This window comes from Fusarium odoratissimum (genome assembly GCF_000260195.1).
Source record: "Fusarium odoratissimum NRRL 54006 unplaced genomic scaffold supercont1.12, whole genome shotgun sequence".
Taxonomy (NCBI): Eukaryota; Fungi; Ascomycota; class Sordariomycetes; order Hypocreales; family Nectriaceae; genus Fusarium; species Fusarium odoratissimum.
The window spans coordinates 743,337-766,442 of record NW_022158698.1 but is presented as its reverse complement, the minus strand read 5'-3'; the positions used below and the strand labels follow the sequence as shown (position 1 = coordinate 766,442).

Genomic DNA, 23,106 nt, shown 5'->3' with positions numbered 1-23,106 from the left:
GGTTCGGTGATAGATGGGCTGCTAACATCTGCGACTGACGAATGGCGACGCACCATGTCACTTATCGCGCGTCAAGCACGGCAATGCTGTGTGCTCTGTGTGCCAGTGTTTTTCTCGGCTGATCGAATAGATCTGACAGCTAAAACAGACCTCAGAGCGTTCGATAGAGTTTGACTGGGAACAAGGGAATTATCCAAAAGCAATTCAAGGTAATCAATGGCTCAGCCCAGGGAATTCATGTCACTGCTTCAGAGTCAACCCCAGGTTTGGCTTGCTCATATGTAGTGACAGGCGAGACTTACATGGAGTGCCCTGTGAGACTGGCTATAACTGGGTTACGTTATTATCTATTGCCGCTCATGTCTCAAATCTGTCGACGTGCATTCACTTGCATGACAGCAACGCGGAGGTTTGTGGATTATGGGTCCATTACCAACTGGTCCACGCGTTCAGAGTTGGGTGACTTGCAGGTTCTAAATCGCTGTCATATCTTGACTCTGAGCAAGCTGTGACCAACCTACCCTAGAGGAGGCTCGGATCATATAGGTGCCATGATCTCAACTCTCTCCTGTAAAAATTCTTTCTTGGCACGCACTGTTAGTGCGGTGCTAGGAGCGGGATTTTCTGCAGGCCACGCGACCACACAAAAACTGCGGGGACGCTATCGGCTCCCTAACAGCAGTTTTCAGAGAAGGAATTTGGAGAGTTCGCCTTCTCTGACAACACCTTTGTCGGATCTAATGGCGGCACCTCAGAACCAGAACGCCTTAGATATCGGAGGACGGTGCCCGTGGCATCGGTAGCGACATCCTCCCGATCAACGACGCCGATTGCGATGGGTTTTTCCCCTTTGAAGGCAAGCCGCACCGCCGGCCTCTGATTCCTTCCCAAGGTTTTTCCCTGCCGCCACGGCATACGACTACGAGCTACAACTTGGTTACTGGAGATTGTGGACTGCGTCAGCAGATGTAGCGATGCGTGAGAGAATTCTGGTCGGTGGAAAAAGTCGACAGTATGCCCCCGAACCCGCTGACGGGTGACGGGCTCGAGAAAATACAGCGCCTTTTGTGCCTTGGTATGCTGGATGGTGAAGGAAGCGGGGTATCCTGTACCTAGCTAGCTCAGCACGTCTTTTGCTCCAGTAGGAGATTTGGCTTCGTTACAGCCACCCAGACGAAAAATACACAAACAAACAAACAAACAAACAAACAAACAAACAAGGTGCCATGATCTGGGCAGAAAGAGCTTCGTGAATCGAAATGGCGATATGTAAGCTCCTTATTATTGTGACAAAGATGGGAGTGCGGTCATGGTCTGCCTTTATCGCCCAATGTCAAGACGAATTCTGTACTTCTTCATCCGATGAGCATCCCACATCAAGGTGTAGAAAACCTTACCCATGAAATCGAGTAATGAGAAGCACTAAAACTTGTAGTCGAAAGTTCAGCGTACTAACAGATCCAGGGGATTGTATAAAGGCCGCGTCAACAAGTAACATACTTGTTAATGGGGGGAGGGTGGTGGTCTAACAGAATACGAACCTCGTCTATTCACAACCCAAATCGCGATGCCCTGAATCGATTTTGATCTGATATGATCCACGAACCAACAACGCCCAGTCATCACCGCCTATTTCTCAAGCTACGAGAGCAATGGAAACAGTAACACAAAATGTCATTTTATCTAATGTGTCATTACTCACTTTCTCAAAAATTACTGTTGAAAACTCCAGACACTCAGAGCCACAGCCGCCATAAACCATCACAAAATAAGCCTCATCTTCGGGTCCAGTCTTAATTGAACCCCTGAACGAAGCATTCTCCATAAGAATCGGCAACGTCCATTGGCGTCGTTCTCCGTATTTCTGACCTGAGATCGATGATGCGCCAATCAGAAATCTCTATAAAGTGTCCTGACCCACCATAGCAACCGCACTCAGTGACCGCCCTCTAGCCTAGCCCAAACTCAGCCCAGCTCTTGCGACCTCTCGCAACACCGCCTGCGGGAACGGGAAGCCCCTCTATCGTCACCGCCATAAGCCCCTCCAAAGCCCGCCCAGACCCAAAGGACCAAGCCCAAGCCCAAGCAAGCCCAGGACAGAGCTCACCTCAACCTTGGCTGGGATTAACGAGTAAGCTTCCTTCTTTTTCATCTCCCCTTCCTCTCCTCTTCTTTCCTTTTTCTTACCTCCAACTTTCTTACCTAACCTAATATTTGCTTAGGTATCGACTCGTCGCTATAGCATCCTCCGTTTCTTCAACACCCCGCCTCTTGCACATCAGCTTCGCCCCGCTCGCCCACCATGGCTTCTCACGACGACGATACTATGCCCGAGGAGACTCAGGGCTACAAGCTCTCACAGCCCAAGCAGAGTCTGGCTGAGTACCAGCAGATGGGTAGGTACACTCTCTTCCCTGGACGACCTGGACGGTAGGCGCGTTAGTGAGGCTCTGCGATATGCACAACACATGGCCCCTGAGCATGTGGCACCGTCTCGCAGCATGGCACCAACATGGCATGATCTTGAGATACTGCCCTGTTCTCTGCTGTGTGATGTGGTCGAAGCTATGCTGTAGCTGCAGTTATTGCTATAGGACAATTGTGCCTCTTGTATTTGAGCGTACACCGAGATTTGACTGTCTCCGCCCTGCCCACTTACCGCACCAGCCACTGCAATTGATCTTCGAACTCAAAAGTTAACATAACTTTCCTTCAGACGCCGGCGATGAGTCTCTCCAGCGATACAAGGAGTCCCTCGGTCTCGGCGGTGGTACTGATATCTCCGACCCCAACGACCCCCGAGTCTGCATCATTCTCTCCCTGACCATGGACTCTCCTGGCCGCCCTCCCGTCACCATCGATCTCTCTACCCCCGGAAGCGAGACCACCCTCAAGGACAAGCCTTTCAACATCAAGGAGGGTGCCAAGTTCACCATGAGCGCCAAGTTCAAGGTCCAGCATGAGATTCTTAGCGGTCTTCACTACGTCCAGGTTGTCAAGCGAAAGGGTATCCGAGTCTCCAAGGACTCTGAGATGATTGGAAGCTATGCTCCCAACACTGATAAGCAGCCCACCTACGTCAAGAAGTGTAAGTTTCATGTTTATAGTTCGGTCAAGATACAGCTACTGATACGCCCCAGTCCAAGAGGAGGAGGCTCCTAGCGGCATGCTTGCTCGTGGTCACTACAACGCCATCTCTAGCTTCGTGGACGACGATAAGAAGAAGCATCTCGAGTTTGAGTGGAGTTTCGACATCGCCAAGGACTGGTAAACACCAATACCTTGATAGCGCGACCCGACGACATAACTCAAAAATACATATCACACACGTCACGAGATAATGAGATACCTGAACATCGGAGAAGAATTTTCACACAAAAAACTCACATAACGCAAAGGAAACCCCCATTTGGGCCGGAGAAAGGTGGTTGCTGTGTTTCGTATCATCTACTCGTCACTGACGAGGCAGTACTGAGCTCGGTTTGGAGCTTCAATACTGCAGGAGAATAAAAATCCCTATATACATCAAAGTCTATGCTATGCAATGCAGGTCTATTGTCTGTTGCAATGCGTGAATGCTTGCTTTCAAGACATGGTATCATTGATGCGGATATCGTGAAGCCCGAGCTTGAAGCTCCAGGGCACTGTAAGTGTGTATTCGTGATAAAATTCGTCTATAAGAAGTAGTCTGGCAAGGCGTTACCGTCGGCAGACTTTTCGTTTCCGGGTTGAAGGTCCTTGTGGACATCGTTCTCGGGCGCGGCCGCAAAAACGTTGAAGAAACGCTCACCCGTGTCACTCACTTCAAGAACACTGGCCATGTTTCCACAACGGTAGCAGTAGTTGGGCGCACTCCAGACAGTGCTGAGACGGTCGTCGTAAAGGACCTGGAAGCCCTCCTGACAGAGCTGGTGGGCGCGGAGGATGTGCGACATGTTGTTGACAGCCAGGAATTTCTTAACAACCTGTGCTCCAAAAGTGTACCCCGCGCCGCGGGGTGAAAGGGAGAATTCGTCACGCTCCGGGTCAGGATCAGACCAGACGAGATCGGCCATGGGGCCTTCATGGGGGATCTCGCGGAAACGGTCTATAATTTTGATCTGGTCGATAGAATGGATAGAAGGGGAAAGGCCTGATTTATCCCGTTAGCTTAGCCACGTTTGTAGCCTTAATGTCTGCTTACCTCCGTGGACGCAAAATATTTGGTCGTTGATCACAACGCTCAAAGTTAAAAAGTCGAACATGTCTGTAAAGTAGTGCCACACATTGGCATTACCATATTTGCGCGAGCACTCTGTATAGAAGCCATATGACTGCGTCACACCACGCGACTCATGATTTCCTCGAATAAGATGTACGCGATTAGGGTACCGTAGTTTCAAGCAAACGAGTAGGGATATTGTTTCGACACTGAACATGCCACGATCGACGTAGTCTCCTGTTGTGCACCGCCAAGGTCAGCCAATGCTCACTTTGTCCATATCTTAGGTTGTGGGCGATTACCAAGGAACAAATAGTTTGTGTCGGGGCAGTAGCCGCCGATGCGGAAAATCTCGATTAGGTCGAAGAACTGGCCGTGGATATCTCCAACGACGGTGATGGGCGCTTTAACATGGACGACGTTGGACTCGCGCATAAGAAGTTCTTTCGTCTTGGCGCAGACTGCTTCGATGACAGACTCGGCTAGCAACTCCTTGTTGTACAAGCGCGAGATGCACTCGTCGAGATCGACGGATGCTGGGGAGGATAGGTCAGACTGGGAAGCCTTTCGATTCGGCGCGGCGCTTACAAGGTAGCCCAGGCATATTGGGATGTGGTGGTCGTTGCTGTAGATGCCGACGTGGTGATGTGACTGGTGGGTGGGTCGCTGAATGTGTATTATCGTGGAAATCGAGAATCGTAGGTGAACGTCGGTATCATTAAGGGGTGACGATGTCGGGTTCGGCTCCTGTCAAGGATGATGTCTGGAGGTGAACTCGGTGGTTGTACCAACATGATCGGGATCAAGGTGGTTCAGTTCACATGGGCGCAGGGCGAAGACGTTCGCGATTAACGAGCGCGTGGGCGGTGAGAGATCGAGGGCTCGCTATGCAATGAAACAAGACAAATTGCGTGTAGAACCGTATCCGTGATTACACATACAATGGGAGGATGGTGATGCTAAAGTGGTGGTGGTATGTGCTTTTTGGGCGGTGGGATGTTTTAGCTGTGCATCAGTAGCAGTGGTAGTGGTGGTGGTTTGCTTAGTCGTTGGTGATGACGGTGCCTCGGCGGGAAGAAGGCCCGGCCATCTCCCCACACTTTGACTACTACTAAGATGGAGATACTCGATATTGGGACAATGGGTTTGTATGGAACCAGTAATGATAATCTTATTGACTAGATATCACAATACTTATTAATACACAGGATTATGCTTTGGCGAGGCTGAGCTGAATGAGGGGTATAGTCAGCAAGGTTCGAGGATAGCAGTTTGTAGTGATCATCAACGATCATAGAAATCCATGGCTATATAAGTGGTAAGAAACATTGTGCTTTGGTAGAAAATCAGTGTTTCCGACGAGCTATTATGTATAACGAATACCATGGAGTTTGTTTAGTAGATGTTCTCTTGACAATGGTATGAGAAATGGTTGAGAACTGGTTACTGTATGCAGTGAGTCTAGACAATTATCGAGAAGGGTAGTTTCATGAAACAATAAGCTTATAATGTGATCCTGGGCAAGCGAAGCGAATGCAGTCCTAGTTTGGGTAAATTGCTCATAATGGTAAACAATAATAACAGACGCAGCGAAGCTTAGTGGAACACTGCTATTGAGCATAACGAGACAATATGACAGTGCCATTCCATACATAATAGGGCTCTTTTCTAATAATGCATGCCAAGAAGGGGCCCTGATTACATTTGTAGCGGCCGGGAATGCCCCAAAGTCTATTTCAGTTTCAACCTTCCTCTACTCAAAAGTGGCCCGTGCGCACGCGACAACACTTTCAGCATCGCCATCCACCAATGGATGACTATCGTCGCCATCAATATCTTGTTAATTGACCTCCAGCTCCAACCTCAATTTCGACTCCGTCATCAATCAATCGGACATCGCCAGCCTCTCTAGGTCGTTCACATCAAATATCTCTGAATGAAGCCCCTCTGATATTTTACCTGAGAAGGTCCAGGGAGGGGGCTTTCGCTTTCGCATGTCGCGACCGCGCGCGGGCACTTGCACCAACAAGCTTGGGCTGTAACAGTAACATCCCCAAGCCATATTTTCAGTCTCAGCAACACAGACTCTGTCGCCTCGCTTCGCCTCTCAGTCGCGCCGAGGCCCCTGTTGTGAGACGTATCACAGTGTTACTCAAGCCAGCCTCAGGCCGCTTGATCAAACTTGTTTCCTTCTCTTGGGTCGTGACCGCGCCTGAACTCGTTCACTTTCTGCTGATCAAGTCACTGTCACTCTTCTTTAGCATCACAAGTATTATATACACCACAGCGGAATTTGGTCTGTGTTTTTTTCTTGCCGTTGTCTGTTAACAGGATAGTGTCCTGTGCTGGTCAAAGCTATCTTGCACAAACTACGCTTTCCTTCATCTGTCATGTCTAATACGGCTCCTGGCCAGTCTCGGCCAGACGACGCCAGATGCTATAACTGCGGCGATTCTGGCCATTGGACTGTTGCATGTCCAGAACCCACCAGGGAAACTCCTGCGTAAGTATCAAGCTCACTCAGCTTGCCTTTATCGTTTATACTTCGACGTATTAACTGGAGAATAGTGGTCTCGCAGCTTGGAGGAACGCCAACGCTCCTGGACACGGAGGTAATAGAGACCATCATGGTGGTTCCAAAAAGTCTAAAGGTCCTATCATTACCAAATACGCACCTGCGCCTGTACCAGCATCAGCACCAAGCGTGGCTCGATACGGTCCTCCTCCAGGATATGGGCCTCCTCCACCTGCACACTACCCCGGAGGACCTCCCTCCTATCCTCCGCAATACCCTCCTTACGGATCCTCAGCATCTAACTACGCACCACCTGGCTACTCACCTCCAGGATACTCTAATCCATATCCTCCACCTTCTTATGGTGGTCCTCCCCCAGGTCTTCCGGCACCGCCTCCTAGGCCTCCTGGCACATATGCTTCTCCTCCTCCACCTCCCCCTCAACCTCCAGCGCAACCACCTTCATATCCACCACGTGCATATGGTCCTCCTCCGCCTCGCCAAGACCACGTACCCTACCATCCACAGCCTCATTATCCCCATTATCCTCAGCCAGCTTCAGCACCATATGCTCAGCATCCACCGCCGCCATCATACCCGCCCCCTTATCCCTCTCACAGCGCGCCTCCGTCGTATGGGCACCCTCCACCTTCACGGCCTCCTATCCCATCACCAGCACCACCTCCTGCATCACGTCCACATCGATCAGCTTCATCCTCTGTACCACGCCAGAATTCTGCATCAACTTTACCTTTGTCAGCTTCTTTGCCCCCTAGACCTTCTCTACCTCCAAAACCACCACAACCCAATCAGCATGGTCAACCTGGTAGGGGACGTCGGGACTTTCCTGACCATTCTCGAGATCATCGTAACAAGCGGAAGAATGAACGACACCCTCGTAATCACGACTATCGACAAAAGAAGAATCAGCCTCTTTCTCGGCCGGATCAGAAGCCACAAGACAACAACAACAGACGCCCTGATCTCAAGACGCCCAACCATCCCAAACCTGCGCCGTCTCCTAAACAGGGGGATCAGAAAGGCTCAACAACTGCCGTTGAACCAAAGTCAAGCCCGCCTGCTGCTTCTCCCGAAACTAAAAAGGTTCAAGTTGAAACTCCTAGACCTGATTCATCACAGAGACCGGATACAGCACCCGAAAAGGCTGTCGACGATGAATTTGAATGGGACAAGAATGTCATATTCGCAGGGCCAGAGCCACGTCATCCACCAGATGAGGTTGGTAAGCCATTGCCAGCAGAATATAATGATGAGGTGCTTCTTCCTAGAAAATGGGATGCAAAATGCATCGAGTCGCACTATGTTCAAGCTGACAATATCGAGGAATACGTGAAGCCAATACACGAAACTCCGTATTGGTCAAAGATCGAACACGACCCCGCGTTCGTACGAGACGGCAAGCTTCCTAGCGGAGATGCCATTGCCAATCTCCCGCCAAGACCACCACCAAAACTTGAGGAGATCGCTCGGAGCGAAAGTTCCGAAAGTGGCGAGGTCCATGAACGGCTTGCAAAACGAGGTCACCCAGATGACGATACCCCTGGTGAGCGCCCAGTGAAGAGACAGAGATCCCGAAGTTCTTTCGATGCCAGCTGCAGAGGATCACGCGGCCGACATTCGCGCTCGCGTGATTCGTACGTTCCGCAAGGACGCAGGTCACGTCCAGGTAGTCCCGAACGTCGACCTACAGAATTCCGTAACGTCGACGACCAGCGACGATCGATAGACCGGTACCAACCAGATCGGGATAGAGACCATAGCCGTGGTCGTGGACGTCGCCGGAGTCGTACTCGAAGTCGCAGTCGAGACCATAGTCGGAGTCGAAATCGCAGTCGCAGTCGCAGCCGTCGCCGCAATCGAACCCCAACGTCGCGCGACTCATCAGTATCTGCTGCATCTTCAGGATTGGATTCCTTGGAAGCCGAGTTGCTGGGACGAGATACCAAAGCAAAGACTCCTGAAGGATCTCCAAGGCCGAAGTCGTCCATGTCAGGGCTCAAGCCGAAACGGCGACAAGCAAAGCTCGATTCAGCGTATAGGTATGTCATTGTGATGCTCCGTGTATACAGCCAAAACTAATACCAGAATAGTCGCCGTTGGTAGGCGACACAACGAAAATGGCTGCGCATTATTACAGCTTCTCAACGTTACTGGTACATCATGTTTTCTTTCTTCCGTTCCCCAACTTGGAACCGCAACTCGCGTTGCAACGATTCCATGTATCTAGGCCAGGCACTATTCCCTCACTTCTCTTCCCTTCGTTCATTCAGCACCCTCCCTACACACGGGCTGTGCTTCTCTTCACCTTAGACTTTATTAGAATGGCGCTGTGGCTTCGGAGTATTTTTTAACGATCATCATGAACAAGCTGCATGACTGGCGTATATTTCACGAGGTATGCGTGGGATCATTCTTAATCTTACAATCTTTACTCTATCTCTCCATCTCTCCATCTCCGTCCTTGCCAGTTAGCTGGCTGTTCATGGTATTAATCATGACCTGTTGGTGCGCCATCGACCAACACTGTGTGCCTGGCCGCTCCTCTACACATTCCTCTACTACTCTATGCTTAAGTGTATGTTCTGATGTCCAGGTCCCTACGACTTAAGGTCAGTATCTTATCACCACTGCCAGTGAGAGGTATGGTAGACGCATAGATATACTCATGGCTTTTACGAACAAATTCTTGTTCAACTTTGATGGCATCAAGAGAATTGAGTAGAATAGACGTGGTAAGGTATTAACAGTTAGCAGATCACTGTCGTGTAGCAGTCTATACTATAGTAGTATCAGTAGGTCTGAGCCTGCTTTGCAAAGCCTCCTTGTCATTGAAACGGCGCTGCATTCACAACCGTTATCGAGGCTACAATTCACGCTTTATCTGTTTTGAACAACTGAAGCTGTAAGTTCGTTCGGATCTAGCAAGTTCATATTGCTATCCCATACCAGTTAACTAGTTCATATCTGGGAATGGCTGTCTACTATCGTCTCAAGTGAGAAGCAACCCAACCCATTACATTACTTGGATAGGGTACCCTATCAGTGTCAATGAAAGTAAGCAATACTTGTTGGACCTGTTAGTCATGTCGCCTTATCACACATTACTATTAAAAGAGGATTTCTACCTGGGAAACATGCATTGTTAGTCTGCCTCGGTGCTGGCAGCTACATAAAAACGGAGTATAGGACCGGCCAATGGGAATAGCTCTGTTCGAGATCTTACCTTATCCTCGCTCTTATTCACTCCCTTTGCATTATATGCAAAGTGAAAGTGAAGAAACGTGGTTGCACAACTTTTGGTTCCACTTTTGCTCTATGATTCCGTTAGCGCTGCTCATGCAAGTTCAACGTCTCTCCCCTGTATAAGCGGAAACTCTATACTACTTATACAGCCAACAGAGTATGTACACCCCTCATCCAATCTCAGTTTGGATTCAGATCTGAGGGGTAGGGAGAAAAGAGGATTCTGACATGACAACTATGCCGTGTCACCCACGTTACGTTTGCTTGTAACACGAAGAGCCCATATCCCCTACACGTGTGTAGGTGTAACCGACGCCGTTATTTCGCTCAACAAAGACCAGGCTAGAATAGGCGACTCTCGCAGGCGCCAAACGAAGTCAGGTGTTTCGGCCGAGATTTCATGCTCAAACTACTTTGGACAAGCTGCATGCTTCTAGTTCTTCTACTCAGTGGGGACTGACTCTATAGGACCTTGACCCTTAACCACGATGGACTTGTCAGATCCATCTGAGCGTTGGACAAATCACAGTTGCAGGGTCTGTTTACGCCGTGAATGATAGAACGGGGCCTCTGTAATCGAGACTCGAAACACAATGAGGAGCTCAAGAACAAGTTCAACAACAAAGAGAAAATGTCAAGTGACATATTACAAAAGCTACCGTCATCTAACTCAGTGTCGTATGAATGGTGGGTCTGCTGATAAATCCCGTGTCTTGAGGTATCTAACTAGAAAAGTACCTTGCTGAAATCGGTGAAGCCATCGTGAGATTCGATCAGTCTAGAACCGGCATTTGCGAAATGACCCTTCCCGACGCCCAAAACACCCTCTATTCTCTCTCTAGCACTGCACCATGGACAGCTGGCCAAAAAAAGACACGCGGCGTTCCTCTAACCTATTAGCTACTACTTTAACTCCGAGCTTGCAACCGAACTGAAATGAACCCTAGAATGAAGCACAAGTCTCAACTCGACACAACTTTTCGCTCGACGCTAAATAAAACACACCACAGTGACAGGCAGTACGTATGGACTGGATCCAGTAAACACACCCTGTAACCAAAAACACAACATCATATCATATCATATCAAACAATCAAGTTCTCAAATCCCATCCCCCGTAGATCATGTAGCCAGTTGACATTAGCTGAGCCGCGCGAATCCTGCATCGCCCATGTCGCTTTGAGCATTTCAATTGCCGTGAAGAGATACCCCCATGGACAGATTTGCCAAATCGACAACAGCCGTGCCAGGGTCCAAGTGCGTTTTTCAGGGTCTCGTGTCTCGGCCCCTGCAACAAAAGTCGGCCACGACGATGCCTTGAAGTATGGGTCATTTTCATCGATGGCGGCTAAATTTCTCAAAACGTCCTCCAACAGGAAATCGGTATCAATGGACCGTACAGACCGAACTAGCGGTAGCGCTTGGAGGATGTACAGGCAAGCTGCTGACCGGTGTGCCGCAGCTAGACACACTCGACTCTCAAGATCCTGAACGAGGTTGTGTTGTCGCAAATAGTCTGCCCAAGCTGGAATGTCCACAGCAAGAGCCTCGTCTATTAGAGCAATTGCCTTGTCTGCCGCACCTAGAGACTGGTCTGTCCAGGGTACTTCGTGGGACAGCTCGGATGCAGAAAGAATGATGTTCAGAATCTCCGGAGGACAAGACAAGTAGCTTGTCAGTTCCACACGCTTCATAACGGGTAAGAACTGGAAAGCTTGCCGTGCAACACGAGCTGCAAGGCCACCAGATGTCAACGTCGAGCCCAAAATGTTGTAACTTTCAAAAGTCAGTATCCACTGCGAGTACACCAGTAGCTAGGACGGACTTACATGAAGCTGTCAGTAATGACACGGTCCCGCAACATTCTACTAGATGCGTCGGGATTACTGTCCGGGTTGAGCAATGCCATGATGCTTGTGGCGCCTTCCAAGTGGGCCCTCCAGCTCTGGTTGTCTGACTTATCCAGATCAATCAAGTCAAACTTGATAAAAAAGTGCATGGCAGCTAATGCCACCTCACTACCTGCCGGGTCAAGGGTATCGAGCACCTCCCTAAGGTGGCTCATCGCCTTTTGCTTCGCCGTCAAGGCATCGATGAGAGCCTGTCGTGTCACAAGATCTTTTGAACGTAGCAGGGAAAGATAGCCCGCGGGATTGGTGAGGCCTGCCGGTATTTCGGTAACACGACGAAATATATTGGACCAATGGATTGCTGAAGTCGCAACAAGAATCTGCAAGAGGAGCGGGTGCTTCCGCGTCAAGGGTATCAGCTCACGGAACGGGTTTTCAGGCGTGTCTCGGACCACAAGATCTTTGCAGACCCTCTCGCTGACTGGGGCATACATTAGCATCGGCCATGAAAAAAAAAAAAAAAAAAACTAGAGCCAAGACTTACAATGCGCTAGGTAGTATCGTGATGTGCGGTCAAGGTCCTGGAACAACGGATCTGTAAGTGCAGCAGGAGAAGGCCAGGGTATGCTAGGATCGTGTGAAGGGGAGCCCTCAGAATCTGGCGGGGTTGGCTGCTGCTGTTGCCTTTGCTGCTGCTGTTGCTGCTGCTGCGGATTCATCTCTTCCGCCTCTTGGGCGGCCTGCTGGGCCTGTTGAACCAAACGCGCCAGCGGATGTTGGTCGCTATAGTCGGGTTGAGGCTGAGGTCGAGCGCGATCATGCTGACCCTGGCCCTGCTGGTGGCCGGTAGGTGATACAGAGGTGGAAGCATCAGATTCGTCGGGTAGTCGCCGGCCGGGAGGGGGATTGACATTGCCGTGGGAGTCAATTCCTTGGGTCCAAACGAAGACCTTGCCATACCCGAGGCATTCCTGCCCTGAGACCGCACATTTGTGGCATGTCGGCCATGAGCGGTCGCAGCGCAGGCGTCGACGACGGCAGTTGTGACACGGTTTTGTGTTGCTTGGCGGCATGCGCCGGGTGCTGACAGAGCAGCTTGACAGCTACAGAGTGTGTCTTGTGTGCTGCGCTGGACTGGACTGGACTGGAAGTCGAGTCCTATGATTTTACTAGGTCCAGGTCGTGCTCGAGCTCTTTGTGGCGGGCGAGACAGCGGTTTGGATGTAACGAGCGAGTCGTTACAGAAGGTTCATGGTGGACTCTTGAGACAAAGAGAGGATATCGTTGCCGTGGGTGTAAGTGAGGGGTAGGGAGGAGTTTAAGTTTTGGTGACAGTGACAGTGTCAGTGATAATGGTGATGAGGATGATGATGAATAGAAAAGGATTGTGACGGAAAAGAAATCTAATCGAGTTATTATGGAAAACTAGTACGGACGGAGCATTGTAGAAATGGAGGTAGGTGCTAACCAACTAACTAGGTACCAGGAAGGCACGACGACGAGTATGGAATGGCACAATTGGATGGATCATGGAGGGGTAAATGGAAGGAAGGGTGCGGGTTGAGATGGGGATAAGATCAGGAGGAAGGAACATCGAGTCAATACGTCAGACTAGTAGGAAAGACCATGTCAGCCAGCTCTTTTGGTACCTTTTTGGAAATTGGAGAAGAATACCCGTCCATACCCAGATCAAAAAGATCAGCAGCTCGAGCCACCCACGTTATGGAACTTTCTTAGACGAACTAATTGAGGGTCTGCCATGGAGACTAAACACACGGCACGGAGTATGGATACTGTACAAACATAGAGTCCAGGGTGTGCAAATCTATCTTATAAACCAAACCCAACTTCACCGACCGACCGACATGAATGAAAACTGACAGGCAATCAACTAACGTAGGTAATCTAGTACTGATTCGACTAGTCTATGCTAAGAGCAGATCTCATGACTCGGCTCCAATAAGAGCTGACGATAGCATCAAGCATCTGGGAATAGTATGTAATTGTATAGCTGGGCATAGCAATATATCCCTCCGTGATCCATATCATGATCCCCGATGAATACAATGCCCGCCTCACCTCGCTCTCCCTCTTGGAAAAAGCCCCACGTTCGCTGTCAGATCTCCCGACTATGGCCGATGCCATTTCTCCCCAAAAAGGCAACGAAAATACATACCGTGCAGCCGAGCTCCGGGACCTGCATTACAAAGCTCCCACAAGAGTCCGCAGAAAGCTTGTCATTGTGGGTTCAGCGCAATCATGTCCAGCCAGAGGTGACAGTGTTGCCCAATTTGGAAATCAGCTGTTCTTCGAAGCCTTGTTCTTTTTGTCTTCTTTTTTCTCTTTTCTCTCCCTCCTACTTCCTCCCTTCTTTTGTGAGGGGTAGACTAATCCTGGTGTGTCTGTTCTTTGTTTGATGCGTTGGAGATCGTGATGTAGCCCCCTGCTACGGAGCATATGAACCGCCTGTGGCACTATGATCCGCATCCTACCTCGCTTTGCCTTGCCTTGCCTTGCCTTAGCATAAACTCCCTAATGCTCTGTAACAACGGCATGACTCTCTTTCGTGGCTTCTGACTAACGTAGCTTCAATAATTCTATTCTCTCACAGCATTACATTAGTCAAAGAGCTTAGTCAATACGAAATTTGGCTTCTCCGATTGAAACCCTCTCCAACCATCTCCAACTATAGTAACTAACAAGGCCACTAAAACAACTAGCATATCCTCCCCTTTTCAGCCAAGCAAAACAGTTCTAAACGCCAGCAAGGTTTTAGCAGGGAAATCCTCTGGCATGGGTCTATTTTGATGGAGAAACCTGGACTTTCTCCTCATGAGGCTCCTCCCACCTTTGCAACAACTCCACCAAAAAAATGCCAACTGACCTTCACGATACTTGGATTTCTTCACCTTGCTCACCATACTTGTTCCACTAGGATTATATCTTATGGGTCTGAGTTGCAAAACATAGTGATGATGGGTACAGTGGAGTGATTCAACTCCAGACTCTTGTGAACCCTGAATTAGGAAACCAGATAACACATTATGCGTTGTTTTGATCCCTCTAGCTTCACCCATACCGAAGATATCCATTTCAACCCATTCGAGATGAATGTAGTGCCTTCCAAGACCGAATCTTAGGAGTCAAGATCACAGTATGGAGAAAATGACTATCAACAAATCACCCGTTTTGATACAGCAGCAATTGGTCAAGCAATAGTTCAAGCAACGCTCATAAATTTGGCTTTTCGTAATCTCGTACCCATCTAGGCCTCGCGGCATCTCTAGTATCCTCATGCCTCGCAGAGCTGCCAGCCAAGACTGTGACTCTATGACCGTGCTCTTGCTAACAGCTGGCTGGCAGCCCTGCCGGCTGTATTATTTTTCGTGGCATCTTAGATAATCGTCTGACACGCCATTCTATTTTTCGTCTTTAAATTCCATTTCCAAGCCCGTACTGAGACTCATTCATCTTCTTCAGCGTAATGCCTTGCTCCAAGGGCGAGTATGATCCCATTATTCAAACACTCTTGTGCTTCATCCCCAGCACCTATGAGGTTGTGATCTGTTCACTTGCCATATTGTGAAGACTGTAAATCGTGTCAGCAGACGAAACTCACTAAGCCCTTGGTAGAGACTGACCTGATATCTTCTCGCTCATCAGCCTCAGGTCCATTTGTAGGCCCAGAGCTGACGACCACGTTTCCGCCCTCATCACCACCAGCCTTGATGGTCGTCAAGGTGGTCTTCGCCTTCCGCTTGCCGTTACGGAGATCACTGAGATGTTCGAAGTATCCTTCCGGTACTTCTGTGACATACTTACCACAGAAGACACCGACCTCAAAGTCCTGGACCTTACTTGTGTCCTCAGCAGCCTCCATACACGCGGCCTTCAGTCCATCAGGCCCATCAAGATCTTGGAAGATGACCTCATCGGCACCGATGTAGTCGGCAATTTCTTGGTTTGTTCGGCCATGAGCAACCAAATCTTCATCAAGGTTAGTAACAAGACAGCCTAAGAACAGGACAAAATATCTTCATACCAACTGGATCCGCAAGATCAATACCGTACTTCAATTATTGTTAGTATTATGTTCAATATTTCATGCCGGGGTAAAAACTTACGATATGGGGATGTATGCACTCTGGAGAGGCTGAAACAAAGATGACCTTAACAGCACCAGCTTCTCTGGCCATTTGAACCTACGGTCGCCCATTAGTTCTCTCTCATATAAAATCCATGACCCGTTAACTCACGATTTGTCCAGATGTGGCTAATTTGCAAATTAGTATTGATTCACATATGCAAAAGAGTTTACTTACTGCCACGCACGACACTGTCGTCCACTAGGATGAGGTTCTTCCCTCGAAATTCTGAGTCGATGGGTGAAAGCTTGCGGCGAACACTCTTCATTCGAAGAGCTTGGTTGGGGAGAATGAAAGTTCGTTGAACATATCGGTTCTTAATAAGAGCTGTGACGTATGGCTTGCCAAGCTTCTCAGCAAGAGTAGCAGCGGCGATGTTACTTGTCTGTTGATAGTGAGTCAGCTTTCACGTTTTCACGAACATTATGACTCCTAAACTGGGCATACCTCTGGAACAGGGATGACTGGAAAGTAATTAGTACGGTTCAAAGGCAGGAAACATACGGATATCTCATACCTGCATCAATCTCTTGAACTCCCTTCTCTCCGAGGACCGCACGGATCTTCTTAGCCAGCTTCTCTCCCATGTTTTGTCGGCTGCGGTACACGGAGATTCCGTCCATGGTCGAGTCAGGACGAGCGACATATACGAATTCGAAGCAGTCGGGTGTGTAAGGTCGGTCGTTGATAATCTGACGGAACTTGGGGGCACATCCCTTCTGCAAGAAACAGGCCTGACCGGGGAGGATATCGACAATGTCTGAGAAGCCGAGCTGCTTCAACACAACAGATTCGGAAGCAACGAGGTAATCCTTGGTACCGGGGAGTGTGGCGGAAGGTCGAGAACCAATGCAAAGAGGTCGGATACCGTTGGCGTCACTGAATATTGTCAGTTTCTGACTAGGAATTATATAAAGTTGCGACAACTCACCGGAAGGCGAGGATACCAAAACCAGCGATCATGGCAGTGCATGCGAAAGCGCCCTGGCACTTGGCGTAGACGTCGCCAAGAGCAGTGAAGATATCCTCGGAGTTGGCGCGAGTCTTTCCGAGCTGCTGAAGGCCGTGTGCGAAGATGTTGAGGCTATTGGTACAAATCAGTCATCGTGGTTCGAATCAGCGCGAGCTTCGATTACGCACAGGAGCTCCGAGTCGGAATCGGAGTTGACGTGTCGGTGAGCTTCCTCGTCGAGGAACTTGCGGAGGTATTCGGTGTTGACGAGGTTACCGTTGACGCTCATGGAGATACCGAAAGGGGCGTTGACGTAGAAAGGTTGGGCTTCAGAGCTGTAGTCGCATTCTTGGTCAGTGGTGTACGAGATTGTGTGCCCAGTAACACATACGCAGAAGCAGTTCCCATGGTAGGGTAACGAACATGGCCCAGGCCTATGGAGAGTCAGTCTCCGTGTAATCTGTGCATCGCATTGCCATACCCATGTAACCGGGGAGATGCTCAAGTCGTCGGCCATCAGAAAAGACCTTGCTGGCCATACCGAGACCCTTGCATTGAGAAACTCGCCCACCCTGGCAAACAGCGATACCTGCAGCATCTTGTCCACGCTATAGCTGGTTAACATCCGTAGATATCGATTTTCGGGATTCGGATATTCGCGATGGAGGACTAACATGTTGGAGATAATACAATGTCTCGTGAAGATCAATGGCGGCGGAGGTAGCCTCCTGATCACCTAGCTATTTAAGATTGTAAGCATATGATATGTGATGTTATGTTCCATTTCTTCATCTCTTTTGGTAGCACTTCCGTCTCAACTCCGGGCACGGGCAAGGGTCTCTTTTCTATGAGCGCGGGGGAGGGGCAATAGAGAGAAGAGCAGAAGAGTGAAGACTCACCAAAATGGCCGAAACACCACACATGTTGAATATCGTGTCACGGAAATAGTTCGTGTAGAGGTTGAAGAGGAATCGAGTGTTCTTACACCCAAACAAGAGTTTGACTTGTACCAGTTTGTTTGTGAAACCTACGGGAAAATTTTTCTCTTCTGGTCACGACGATATCGGTCATTTTTTTGGCGACCACAAATCTTTTGGCGGGGTATCGTATTGGTCAAGGCGGGCCGGACAATGATCCGCAGTGGTGGGGTCCCCCAAAATATGCCATTTCTTTACTCCGTGTTAGTGACATTTATTAAACCCAATATCAAATCACGATGTCAAGATGATTCTTCATTTCTCCGTCATCTTGTCGTTATTGCAGACGATCAGACGTCATTTATCATGAGGCATATTCTGAAACACCTAATTACGACTAAAGTTTCGATAATTGGTTCAAGCTGCAATCCGACTTTATCCATCAAACACGCCGAAACCGTGTAAGTGGAAGCCAAGATATCGATTGCAACAGATAACAGACTATCGAAATTTCACAAAACATTAATCCCGCATTTCGAAGTTCCCATGTCAACTGACCACCCTCATGTAACATTGGCTCGTTTTACAACCAAGCTTCACCGCGGTTGGGCCTGTTCATTGAGTATGTGGGGTATCTTTCTATCGATATCAGTTTATACATAGTAGGATCTCTGGTGCATTGCTCCAGCAGCCACCTCCGAAGTCTCGATTTGTTCAGGTCATATGCGAAATACAGCTCTAGCACTAAATATTTTAAGGAAACGAATGTCTCTGGCATGGACAGTATCTCATTTCTTACGCGAAATGTACCAAGAGGGTGCAGAAACATGAGAAGCCCACATGGCACGGGACTCCCGGAAGACGGCAACAAATACCAGTCCGGCCACCGCAGGGTACCGGGGAATCATTATCTACAAACCGTCTAGTCGATTCCTATGCATAGTTCATAGTCCTCGCAGCACTTTTCGTTTGATTTATTGAATCGTTCCTTCTGCATTTCCACAATTAGCTACATGCAACATCAGCATTCTTTTCATTTATAAGACAAGAGATGTATATGCATACAAGTGTCAATACCCCAGAATCTCTGAGTATTAACGGCTCTGGATATGGCTCTGGAATAAGACTGAACGAAGAAGCAAGCATCTCATGCGGCAAATAGATAGTCCAACACTTTGATTTTCTTTGTTCTCCTTGGCGCCGCCTGTCTTGCAACTTCTGAGTCATGGCACGTCCATTCTATAAGTCAAGGTGAATGCCACCCTTGTCGAAACCATGTAATAATCAGGCTCGCACAGGATAAGGATTGATCTGTATGTATGACGCAATGCCCAGCCAGTTGCCATTCCTCCACACCAGCGATAAAGTTTTCCGCAACCTATGTTTCTCCAATACCCCATATTCTCCCATTCTTGAAATACGACTCTTGTAAATGAATGTTCTCCTTATCAAAATCTCAGAAATATAGGCCCTAACTCAGCTGCGATCCTCAACAAGCGAGGAATCACCTCATAAGCCCCGTTGGCTCAGTGGTAAAGCGTATCACTAGTAATGATAAGATCACTGGTTCGATTCCAGTACGGGGCACGTGATTCCACAATATCTATCTTTTGCCGATCTGACGAGTATCTCTTTTTCATAGTCGCAATGATTTCTGTGGTGTTGAGGCAGCGCTGCTGCCTTTTTGGTGGCGACCTCGCCTATTTGCACGTGGCACTTCGGGAGCACCCGCCTTGGTCCTTCCTGAGTTTCGCACAGTGATGTGGTGTTCCTCTTGCTGATCGAAATTGATCTAAAGGGAACGCACTATAAGGCGGCAGATGGTATTGACAAAAGCACCTCATCTTGAATCTTGTTGCAAATGTAGAGTCCCATGTCTGCGCGTATCGGTGCCATCTCAAACATCTGCAGTAGATTGCATACATAGGGTGCTTCGCATGGAGAATGTATTGACCTCAACAGCACCACGACTGTCAGGCGACGGCATGTATAAACGTTCAACGCCTGTGAATTGTCTTCTGTCTCAAGTTGTTGAATTGCATTGAGCAATGATATCGAGATGTGGGAAGTGCTTGCATACGTGACATCATCCCGCATAAACCTTAAATTAAGTAAGCGCGCGTGCCGTCCCGCTTTTACTTCACAGCAACAAAAAGTCAAAGTTCGTCAGCAAATGCTCGTGAGATCAACTGAGATTCTACCAAGACTGAGAAAAATTAGGGCGCTTGAAGGCGCCAGGTGATTCAAATATGTTGCCCCGTACTGGAATCGAACCAGTGATCTTATCATTACTAGTGATACGCTTTACCACTGAGCCAACGGGGCTTGTGTAACAGCATCCAGAGTAGAGCCTAAGAAGCCCTGCAGCAAAGAGGGTCGAGGGATCAAGGAATAGTTGTAGGTGCTTGAGTTAACTGAAGGATAATATAGTAGTCTTCTAAGTTGTTGAGTCAGATTCAGAGCTCTGGCCTGGCAGTCCTTTTTAAGTCTAGTATACTATAACAAAGCCATCAGTAGTAACCCAAAGTGTAGGAAAGCCAATTGGTTCGAAACCATATATTCATTCGTCATTCAGCAGCTGCTGCTATGTTTCAAATATCTCGAAATCAACAACAATCGTTATAATAACCATTTCCCCATAGATAAACTCCCGTCTTTTTATGCCTAAAATCAGAAATGTTTCGTCTCGTCGGCTGCTTTTGGCGCCTCGACCCTTGCAATCTCTTCGTCATATGATGGAGTTCTCGAGTTATAAGCGACTCGGATGTCATCGATCTCATCACCAACCTCCATCCATCGATCGCTAGTCGCAGGCACTGGCGAGATCTTGCATAGAGCCCAGTACATCACTGATGAAACGATAAAACCACAGAAGTAGTTGAGCTGATAAATGTAGATCGCGCCCTGAGGAACGTTCTTGGCGCCGACAGCATCGGCGAAACCGACCACGTTGATGACAATTCCGGCGACGTAGGCAACATAGCCACGCCAGTTGAAACCACCTGTGAAGTAGTACGGTCCCTCTTTGCGAGCATCGTAGAGTTCCTTAGTATCGACGTAACCCTTGCGCACAATGTAGTAATCGGAAACCATAACACCAGCGATTGAGCTCAGGAAGACACTGTAGGCCGAGAGGTAGGTCGTGAACTGGTTGCTGTCCTTGAGAAGCTGCCAAGGACAGATGCACAGCCCAACGACGGCGCAAATGTAACTTCCACGACGGATGTTAAGCCAGCGGGGAAGCAAAGCAGTCAAGTCCGTACCAGCAGAAACGGAATTGGCCGCAATGTTGGTACCGAGCTGTGCAAGGGCGAAGGATGTAGCAATGAAGAAAACACCAAAGCGCTCGCCCGAACTTCCATCGTCAATGAACCTGTCCAGAAGATCAAGGGGGTTCCAGATGGCCTCTTCGTACAGGACGGAGGAAGCTGAAGAGACCATGATGCCGATGAACGAAGTGATGGCGAAACCGAAGGGGATCGTGATCATCTGGGACCAGAGTGCGTCTTTGGGCTTCTGCGCAAATCGAGAAAAGTCACTGGCATTGACAATGAGTGTCGCAAAGTTGGAGATAGAAGACATGATGCCCTTGACAATTTCCCAGGCCAAGTCGCTGCCGTGGACCTTGTTGCCTGCCTTTACAATGGGGCCAATACCACCTGCGCGCGAGATGGTCCAGGCCAGGAAGGTAATTCCAGCCACGGGAACAACGTATGCCTTGACAGTAAAGAGATGTCGGACCTTGTGGACAGGGAACCAGAGTGCAGGAAGCGATACAAGCCAAAAGATGAAGAAGGAAGCGAAGTGTGCGGTATCGGTGCCCGAGTTTTCGCTGAAAGTGTTGGGAACATTGGCCCATGACTTCCAGATAGTGCGGATCATGAGATAGATACAATCACCGCCAATGTAAGCCTGCACTCCATACCATACACAGGCTGTTATGCGTTAGTAATGAATTCTTATTATATTGGGAAAGATAGAGCATACCCATAGCAGCACGGTTCAGTACAGGCCACAAGCTACCCCAGATACCGAAGGAGGTTCTGTTGGCAACAGGGAATCCAATGTGGTACATGGCACCGAAACGAGCATTGATCGCAACAAAGATACCAGTGATGCTGTATCCGATCCAGACACAGAGCCAGGCTTGCCACCATGATAGACCATTGACAATCATGGACGATGAAATCATCCAAGTGTTGATGTTGAAAGAATCGGCGATCCAGAAACCAACAAAGTTCCATGGGCCCCATTGTCGGCGCTCCTTCTCGACGGGTTTGAGATCATGGTTCGTAAGCTGCATAAGAGTTCAGTACAACACGGTCTCGTTGATCGCAATGCGCAATGCACTCCAATGATGGAAAGCTAAAGCTTGTGAGGCCTTCATACCATAAGCTGGGTGCTGGTCAAGCCAGGTTCAGACTCAACGGCGGCTTTATCAGCCCAGACCTTAAATCGCGATCTGGTCTCCATGGCTTCGGCGTATGACGAGGTGGGAGGTGGAAGTATAAAAGAGTAACGGGTATCAAAATGCTTCTGAGGTGTGATCTAGAAGAAACTCAAAAAGCAAGATAGACTTTTTGTATTGTAATGGACCTTGTCCGAGGTGCTTATGACGTGTAGGTGACACCAAGTAGGGCCGGCAGACTGGGATTAAATCCAATGACACAAGAAATGATGGAAGAACGTGAGATGGTAGTCTTGCCGAAGGATGAGAGGGGACCAATTGGAACTTCTCCACCGTCTTCTTGTCTTAGAAAGTCAGGTCGCAGTGGGTGACAGGCAGTATTTATATTTATGGTTTGAGATTGACATGCCGCGTTGGTTGCGTTACGGTTGCGTTGACAAGAGGAACTAGACCCCATCTTGGCTCGAGGTTATCGGCGCTCAGCAGCCACTATCAGTCTGATCGTCATCCCCAGACCCAGCCGTTGCAGATAACTAGGCGACAAGGAACATACCACGCAAGGACCCTCGCCGGCGGCCACTTTTGCCGTAGTAGGTCAAGCTGAGAATGGTTATCCTTCCCCATGTTGGCACCGAGAGGACTTTGCATTTCCGGTCGGTAGTTGTTTGTTGTTTCATCGAGCACACGACCAATTTGTGACGGTGTTGTACATTCAGATATCCGGACCTCGAAAAGCAGAAGGATCTGCATGGTAATAGTATCACGCAACAACAAGTCGAAGCGTTCATAGGTATCCATTCGAATATGATCAAAGTACAATGGTACGTATGTTTTTCGGCATAGAATAGAACGAT

At 48.8% G+C, this 23,106-nt stretch overlaps 7 protein-coding genes and 2 non-coding genes across 16 annotated transcripts; 3 read left to right on the top strand and 6 right to left on the bottom strand.

The window, feature by feature from the left end:
• Positions 1-1,742: 1,742 nt before the first annotated feature.
• Positions 1,743-3,816, top strand: FOIG_08234 (uncharacterized protein). 2 transcript variants are annotated; one of them, XM_031208197.1, is made up of 4 exons: positions 1,743-2,131; positions 2,223-2,396; positions 2,717-3,088; positions 3,141-3,816. In XM_031208197.1, the coding sequence occupies exons 2-4, from the start codon at positions 2,303-2,305 to the stop codon at positions 3,269-3,271; spliced, it is 597 nt and encodes a 198-aa protein (XP_031062331.1). In that variant the 5' UTR covers positions 1,743-2,131; positions 2,223-2,302; the 3' UTR covers positions 3,272-3,816. The 2 variants fall into 2 exon arrangements, with proteins under 2 accessions (XP_031062331.1, XP_031062330.1); XM_031208196.1 differs by having other exon boundaries at positions 1,743-2,396.
• Positions 3,348-5,249, bottom strand: FOIG_08233 (serine/threonine-protein phosphatase). 2 transcript variants are annotated; one of them, XM_031208194.1, is made up of 4 exons: positions 4,790-5,245; positions 4,504-4,737; positions 4,184-4,438; positions 3,348-4,132 (listed from the first exon to the last, which is right to left on the bottom strand). In XM_031208194.1, the coding sequence occupies exons 1-4, from the start codon at positions 4,803-4,805 to the stop codon at positions 3,675-3,677; spliced, it is 963 nt and encodes a 320-aa protein (XP_031062328.1). In that variant the 5' UTR covers positions 4,806-5,245; the 3' UTR covers positions 3,348-3,674. The 2 variants fall into 2 exon arrangements, with proteins under 2 accessions (XP_031062328.1, XP_031062329.1); XM_031208195.1 differs by having other exon boundaries at positions 4,504-5,249.
• Positions 5,250-5,956: 707 nt separating this feature from the next.
• On the top strand, positions 5,957-9,671 carry FOIG_08232 (uncharacterized protein). 3 transcript variants are annotated; one of them, XM_031208192.1, is made up of 4 exons: positions 5,957-6,704; positions 6,770-7,991; positions 8,061-8,776; positions 8,828-9,671. In XM_031208192.1, the coding sequence occupies exons 1-4, from the start codon at positions 6,592-6,594 to the stop codon at positions 8,838-8,840; spliced, it is 2,064 nt and encodes a 687-aa protein (XP_031062326.1). In that variant the 5' UTR covers positions 5,957-6,591; the 3' UTR covers positions 8,841-9,671. The 3 variants fall into 3 exon arrangements, with proteins under 3 accessions (XP_031062326.1, XP_031062325.1, XP_031062327.1); XM_031208193.1 differs by having other exon boundaries at positions 6,026-6,704; positions 8,073-8,776; positions 8,828-9,255; XM_031208191.1 differs by having other exon boundaries at positions 6,770-8,776.
• Positions 9,672-10,615: 944 nt separating this feature from the next.
• On the bottom strand, positions 10,616-13,509 carry FOIG_08231 (uncharacterized protein). Of its 2 annotated transcripts, XM_031208190.1 has the most exons (4): positions 13,299-13,507; positions 12,375-13,233; positions 11,810-12,311; positions 10,616-11,756 (listed from the first exon to the last, which is right to left on the bottom strand). In XM_031208190.1, exons 2-4 carry the CDS (start codon positions 12,901-12,903, stop codon positions 11,066-11,068), a joined length of 1,722 nt encoding a protein of 573 aa, XP_031062324.1. In that variant the 5' UTR covers positions 12,904-13,233; positions 13,299-13,507; the 3' UTR covers positions 10,616-11,065. The 2 variants fall into 2 exon arrangements, with proteins under 2 accessions (XP_031062324.1, XP_031062323.1); XM_031208189.1 differs by having other exon boundaries at positions 12,375-13,509.
• A 1,502-nt stretch (positions 13,510-15,011) lies between these two features.
• Positions 15,012-18,004, bottom strand: FOIG_08230 (amidophosphoribosyltransferase). 3 transcript variants are annotated; one of them, XM_031208186.1, is made up of 14 exons: positions 17,827-18,004; positions 17,602-17,667; positions 17,409-17,535; positions 17,319-17,361; positions 17,116-17,262; positions 16,907-17,059; positions 16,493-16,854; positions 16,423-16,439; positions 16,153-16,360; positions 16,087-16,103; positions 15,955-16,032; positions 15,873-15,900; positions 15,472-15,817; positions 15,012-15,419 (listed from the first exon to the last, which is right to left on the bottom strand). In XM_031208186.1, exons 1-14 carry the CDS (start codon positions 17,848-17,850, stop codon positions 15,380-15,382), a joined length of 1,656 nt encoding a protein of 551 aa, XP_031062320.1. In that variant the 5' UTR covers positions 17,851-18,004; the 3' UTR covers positions 15,012-15,379. The 3 variants fall into 3 exon arrangements, with proteins under 3 accessions (XP_031062320.1, XP_031062321.1, XP_031062322.1); XM_031208187.1 differs by having other exon boundaries at positions 17,602-17,663; XM_031208188.1 differs by having other exon boundaries at positions 17,319-17,535; positions 17,827-17,986.
• A 1,355-nt stretch (positions 18,005-19,359) lies between these two features.
• FOIG_08229 lies at positions 19,360-19,431 on the top strand. Its single transcript has one exon. It is a non-coding gene; the product is annotated as a tRNA-Thr (tRNA).
• A 666-nt stretch (positions 19,432-20,097) lies between these two features.
• FOIG_08228 lies at positions 20,098-20,169 on the bottom strand. Its single transcript has one exon. It is a non-coding gene; the product is annotated as a tRNA-Thr (tRNA).
• A 345-nt stretch (positions 20,170-20,514) lies between these two features.
• Positions 20,515-22,317, bottom strand: FOIG_08227 (NCS1 family nucleobase:cation symporter-1; the record flags this gene model as incomplete). The annotated part of the gene is made up of 3 exons (XM_031208185.1): positions 20,515-21,779; positions 21,832-22,141; positions 22,234-22,317. 3 exons carry the CDS (start codon positions 22,315-22,317, stop codon positions 20,515-20,517), a joined length of 1,659 nt encoding a protein of 552 aa, XP_031062319.1.
• Positions 22,318-22,756: 439 nt separating this feature from the next.
• On the bottom strand, positions 22,757-23,002 carry FOIG_08226 (uncharacterized protein; the record flags this gene model as incomplete). The annotated part of the gene is made up of 1 exon (XM_031208184.1): positions 22,757-23,002. One exon carries the CDS (start codon positions 23,000-23,002, stop codon positions 22,757-22,759), a length of 246 nt encoding a protein of 81 aa, XP_031062318.1.
• Between the last annotated feature and the right edge of the window lie 104 nt (positions 23,003-23,106).